Here is a 6,000-nt window from a genome sequence, read left to right on the forward strand (position 1 = left end):
GGGTTGTCTCAATTAATTCATGTGGTCATAGTCCTGAAGCTGACAAGGCATCTTCCAGGAATTTGAGCCCGCTGGGATCCTTGTCATCAGTTTTTAAATGTGCTCGTGTGTGTGTGTGGTTCTTATCTGGAAGCAGTCTGCTTAGATTACAACATTCATCTTATAAGCATTTGGCATTTTCTGTTACGTGAAACCGGGAGGTTTTTCTTTGCTATCAGTACTCTATAAAGCTTTTCAATCCAATGACTTAATTCAGGCTGGGAGAAAGGAAAAAGCTGCTGGACCCAAGTCAGCAAAATGCAGGAAACAAGTGTCCAGGTGTGCATGCAGTTGTATTTATTGTTATATTTACTGACTTCTGAGCATAGGAAGAACATCTCAAGGCAGTATGTTCTTCTTGCTTCGTTACTTTTCCAAAAAATCTCTTAAAGTCTTTGAGTATTCAGGGTGAGAGATATGCTGGGGAAAAGGAGTTTGAGTGCTGCAAAAATGAGGATTTTGCTATTCCTGCAGGAGCACTTCCCAGGATGGGCTGTGGGATGTTATGGGGAGTTGGGAGTAGCCGAGCTCCCACATCAGAGTTCTGGGATGTGGCACAATCTCACCCAATGGGATAACTCCTAGAGTAAGGTATGATTTGAATAATGTGAATAATGTCACTACAGCCAGGTCTATGATATGAGTAAATCCTCCTTTTCATATGAACTGTGGTCCTTGGAGGGGTGAAATGCAATCCTGAACAGAGGCTCCTTTTACCACTTAAGCCCTGTTTTATGGTTTAAGTGCTGACCTTGCACTGACCCTCAGCACAGGGCTGAATTTTAGCCTACAGTGAAAATCTGCTGGCTAGAGCAGCCGATTAGAGAAATCAGGGCTCGACTTCTTACTCGTTGCAAGACAATGAAACCAGGCTTATTTTTGACAAAATGTTTCTGATCTATGAGAATTTTAGTGCAGGAAGGGGCTCTTTTGGAGAAAGTCTTGAAAATTAGCCTTTCAGCTATATTTTTGGCAGGAGAATGGCAAGGAAGCCATTTCATTAACTTTTCCCTGGAAGTTATATATGGAGGGCATTTGTGTACACAGCTGGGCAGCATAAAACAGGAGGGCTTTGTGTGAGAATATCCTGAAATGAAATTTCGTTTCTGTGCAACTCGGACTTGTGTTCCTGGGCTGCCAGGGCCAGTTTGTGATGAAACCATAGGAGGGCAGTGTTAAGCCCTGACGTTTTCCCTTGCATTCTGTCTTTCGCAACGGATGCAGAAATAGGGAAGAAACCACTTTTCCCCCTGTGCAAGATCAGTGTCACCTTTTAAAGCCTGGTGTCACTCAGATAAGCTCCTGCCTGCTTCTGTGTATCCATATGGCTGTGATCATCAAGTGATACCAAGAGATTTTTGGTTTGTAAGGCATTCCAAAAGCCACATGCTGAAGCTAGGTGTGAATTTAGCTCTGCTTTGACCTCCCTTCCCACGTGCTTGCTGTTCTGACCCTGTATTGCTGTCGTGGTGGAAAGAGCCCTGGTCCATGTGGAGGAGGCACCTCTGGCCATAAGGGTGTTGCTCAGGGTGGGAGCATCCCTCTCACAGTCCCTGGGAGTGTTACTCCTCTGCTGGTGCTGCGTTTCTGAAGCCATATCTTGCGTGGCTTCCAGACTGCAGAGGACTCTCTAATAACTGTTAATGGCCTGCTGCCAATTGGTTTTCTCAACTTCTGTGTGATCCTCAGAAACAATAGCCCTAAGGAACATTCCATATTATTGTAAAAGGTAACTCGTGCAAATTCTTGATCTCAAGACTTCTTGGGATAGGACTGTGACCAATTCGCCATCTTCACTGAGGCCCTTAAACCAGGATGCCTCTCCTGCTGCTGTTCAGAACCAGGCTTTGGCACTGGATGTTGCCAGGTATAGGAGGTACTGAGCTGGTTTAGGACTTCTGGATAGCCTAGCAAAACCGGACAGCACATCTGCCAGTCTGGTTCCATGGTAACGTTTTTATTATTTCTCTATAGTTCCACATTTTCCTAGCTGCTGTGAAGAACCTCAGGCCCTTCATCAAATAAAGACTTTTATGATAAGTAAGAAACTAAAGGAGAGGGTAAATATGTTGCTGTTCCTCTTAAAACCACTGCCCTCGAATGTATTTTTATAGACATTCCTCTCCAACACTGTGCTGGTTTGTGCAGCATTATTTTTTCCCTGTGTCATCTTTAACTCCCAACAGTCTTCTGGTGCACTTGTGGCAGGGATAAATGAATGTAGTAGCAGGTACGAGTAACCTCAAGGTAGGGGTGTGAGTAGGAACCTTTTGGGTCTTCCTGCCTAAGGACACATTCAGATAAGCACAGCTTAATGTTTTTCTATAATACTTTTTATGTGGCTGATTTGGTTTCTGTTTTGTCTCTTGAAAGCTTTTCTTCGAAATGAGGCTTTGATTTCAGCATTTAGAGGCTGAGAGGCAGAGACAAAATATCTTTTCCGAAAAAAAAATAGAAGCAAAACAAGTGGTAGCCAGATTAAAACACCGTCTTCCAGCCCTGGTTAAGTTCTCCTATATGTTGAAAGCCAACAAACAAGTAATAGATACTTTATTTCGGTGTTGACCTACTGCACTACTAGTCCATGGGCTATTAGTCTGCAAAGCGTTAGGAAGAAACAAACGTCTACAAGAGATACTAAAGCCACAGCCTAGTCTGTATTTTAATGTTTATTTCTGATACTATGTGGTTCATGATTGTTTCTTTTAGAAGGAACAAATAATCAATACAAAACCATGAATAAAAATAACTTTTCTTTAAAGCGTGATGTAAAAAGAACATATAGTCTTCTTACTGTGCTTGACGGAAACAGTGCAAGTCTGTTTTCCACAATTCATTGCTTATTAGAATGCCTGAAATCTATATGTAATGTATTTTTAAAGCATTTAAACATAGAAGTTAAGCTTCTGCTCCAGACAGTTTGTTTTAGCATACCCTAAAAAAAGCGATGTTTGCTTTAAGCAAAGAAACAATAACAGTTTCTTAATAAGCAAATTTCAGTGTAATATTAAATAATGTCCGTATCAATATCTCAAGGAAATATCTGTCTCTTCTGAGACACTTCATCCATTTATTGACTCAGCTGCAGTAAAAGACCTTCAAGGCCCACTTCTCTGTTGTATTTTAGAGAAGAGGTGCAAACGAATAGCACTTTCTCTTTCTGAAGAAGATTACCTCCTCCAAGAACAAAACAACTGAAACATCGCTAATGACCTGGAAGCTCAGGACTTGTAGATCTCATTAGGAGGGGGAGAGCTGCAAAAACATTGAGGATGTGCATCAGTAAAGCTAAACCAACTCAGGAATGTACTGGTGGGAGAAATACGATTTGGCTCCTGGAGTACGTCTAGGCCAGAGGATAGGTAACTGTATGTGGCTCTGAGGACTCGTGCCAATGGTCCAAACCTGCTCAGAGTCTTTCTTACTAAGGACCAGTTAAAGTCCCCTGTACTCCTTTTGTAAAGTTGCAATCTCTTGTGCTATACTGTATTCTGATGAAATAATTATTTATTTCATCTACGTGCTTGTTTATGAGCTAACACGCAATGCTATCTTGTAGAACCAGACCCAGACCTCACTCATCTATACTGTTCTTTGTGATGCTCAACCTGCAAATCTTCTGCTTGCAGTGTTCCTACTGATGTAGCTGATATCTTTCAAGGAGAGGATTTTGGTTTTCCAGCCCAAACAAGCCTTGCATGTTAACCAGTGAAACAATTAAAAAACAAACAAAAACAAACAAACAAAAAAACACAGGGCAGAGGCTTTAATTCAGGTTTACTGTAATGAAACCTCAATGGCAACTTAAAAATCTATCAAAATTAACTATGTAAGCTTAAAATAGAGAGACATGTTTTACAGATGACATAATAATTGCTCTTTTCCTCAGTACCCATCTAGGTAATGCTTTCAAAATATGAAGTCACTTGTTGAGTCTTCTCAAGACATTCGTTAGGATTAGAATACAACTGCTTTCATTTAGAAGCCCTAATTTGTACCTAACAAGGTTTGCATCACGCTTATCTTGGAAGCCTTTGCCCTAAGACTCACTTTAAGTCATATACTTCTCTTATGTGCATAGGTATGAAATACAGTGAAGTTACTCTGAAATGATGAACTAACCTACACAAAGAGGGCCTTAGAAGGAGCTATGTGTTAACTTGCAAACACTTTTTTCCAGCAAGACAATCTTTTTTTTATGCATATAGGGATAAGTAATAAGAAAACTTTTATAATCATGTATTTGTTTCCTAAAATGGTCTATCATATTATTTGAAATACCCATATTTGACAATTATTTGCAGTGAAAGAGCTACTAAATAGCTGTCAATTCTGGGAGTCTGTGCTTCATGAACTGCTGACAACTGATACTACTTGATCCTGAGGTAACACACTACCAAGTCCAAAGGTTTGGGTTGGTTTTTCCCATGTCTGAGGAAACTCAACGCATGTGAATCCATTTCAGTAAAGGTTTGAGTTAATAAAATCTTTTCCTCAGGAATTAAGAGGATGGTCCATCTTTCTTAGTGCTGTAGCTGAGGTTAAGCAGAGCTTCCCAAGGAATGCAGGCATGATGGGAAGATAAACTTTCAGGTTATTCAGAATTTTGGCAACTTGGGCCACTGTGCACCAGAATAAAATGTACATGGATATTTCATAGGTGTCAAGTTATGGAGTTTGCAGTGAAAACTCATAGCCCTGTTTAAAGCTGTAAGATTTCTAGTGTGATTTTTTTTTTCCTGAACATAACCATGCAATTAATAACTCAGCAGTGCAGCTTACCTTTCTTCAGCCAAGAAATATTTTGCTTGTCATTTTCAAAACTTTCTGCTGGTTTGACTTTTGCCTTGTCTGTCTTGGCTTCTGACATCTACGGGGGCAAAAAAAAGGAATTTTGGAACATCAGGAGTTCTCTTAACATTGCTGTCAGATAAATATGTTCTCTGTTTAGATTTCTGTTCTAAGGAATTGCTCACTTACACATGCACACTTTTTCTCTGCAGATTATTGATACTATATTATATCTGTCATTAAATTTATGTTCTGTTCCTAAATGCTTTATCAATATTACATAGTTGCTGAATATAGATGGTTTCTTTTGTAATGTTACCATAAATTACATGATGAAATGAATGAGTGAGACATTCATAGCAGGCTGCTAAGAGAAGTACGTACAACACACGGAACAGGCACGGTCTGGCTGCATAGGAGCATCCAGACTGCTTATCGTGGTTCAAAGTAGCTGTAAAGCCTGCTGTCAGAGAGGTATAATTATGTAAATAATGATCAACATTTATAAAGGCAACTCAAACAAACTGTATCCAAAAAATCCTTTAGTGCCACTTGTGACTATTTATTTGCTGTAACGAGAAGAATCACATGCAAGTTACAGTACCTGAGGGTATTATGTATACAGGAGCTATCAGCCCGTGCACTGTGGTTTATTTCCATCGCCTGCTAGCAATAAGATTAGGCTGTCCAGGCTTCTTCTAACTGCTTTCTATTTTCGCTGAATCCATTTAGCAAAAGCATTTCTCTATTTTTACCTGTATCTTCCAAACGGGGGTGAAGGCAGCAGGGCTCAGATGCCGAGGAGGAGTGCTTTCGGCCGAATCCCTCGCTGTGTGTTGATGTCCAGCATTCCCATACACTGACAAAACCGAAAGGATGAGCAGTGCACTCTCTTCCTGCCTGCTGTGTGGTGCTAGATTTGTCTTGCTGCCAGAATCAGCCAACTTATTGCTGAGGGTTTTTTTTTTCCTTTTTGTTTGCTTGCATGCACTTTCTAGAGCAGGGCAGGGTAGGGAAGCAGGGGGTGATCAGCATCCCAGCACTACTGGAGTGGTGGAAATCAACAGCTTTGCAAAAGAAAAATTGGTTTGGAAAGTTTATTACTGCAGTTCATAACCCAGTGAATCTGCAAGAGGAGGAAGAAAAGAAAAAGTCAACCAGGAGATTAAT

At 40.5% G+C, this 6,000-nt stretch overlaps 1 protein-coding gene across 1 annotated transcript in view; it reads right to left on the reverse strand.

Annotated features, from left to right (window-relative positions):
- Window positions 1–5,668, reverse strand: part of LOC416090 (myoD family inhibitor domain-containing protein-like) — a 43,447-nt gene extending 37,779 nt beyond the window's left edge. The window contains exons 1-2 of the mRNA XM_025154650.3: window positions 5,586–5,668; window positions 4,822–4,909 (exon numbers count right to left, since the gene is read on the reverse strand). Coding sequence (XP_025010418.1) covers window positions 4,822–4,909 — 88 coding nt within the window. The 5' untranslated portion in view covers window positions 5,586–5,668. The remainder of the gene's footprint in view (window positions 1–4,821; window positions 4,910–5,585) is intronic.
- Between the last annotated feature and the right edge of the window lie 332 nt (window positions 5,669–6,000).

Source organism: Gallus gallus, chromosome 12, assembly GCF_016699485.2.
Source record: "Gallus gallus isolate bGalGal1 chromosome 12, bGalGal1.mat.broiler.GRCg7b, whole genome shotgun sequence".
Taxonomy (NCBI): domain Eukaryota; kingdom Metazoa; phylum Chordata; class Aves; order Galliformes; family Phasianidae; genus Gallus; species Gallus gallus.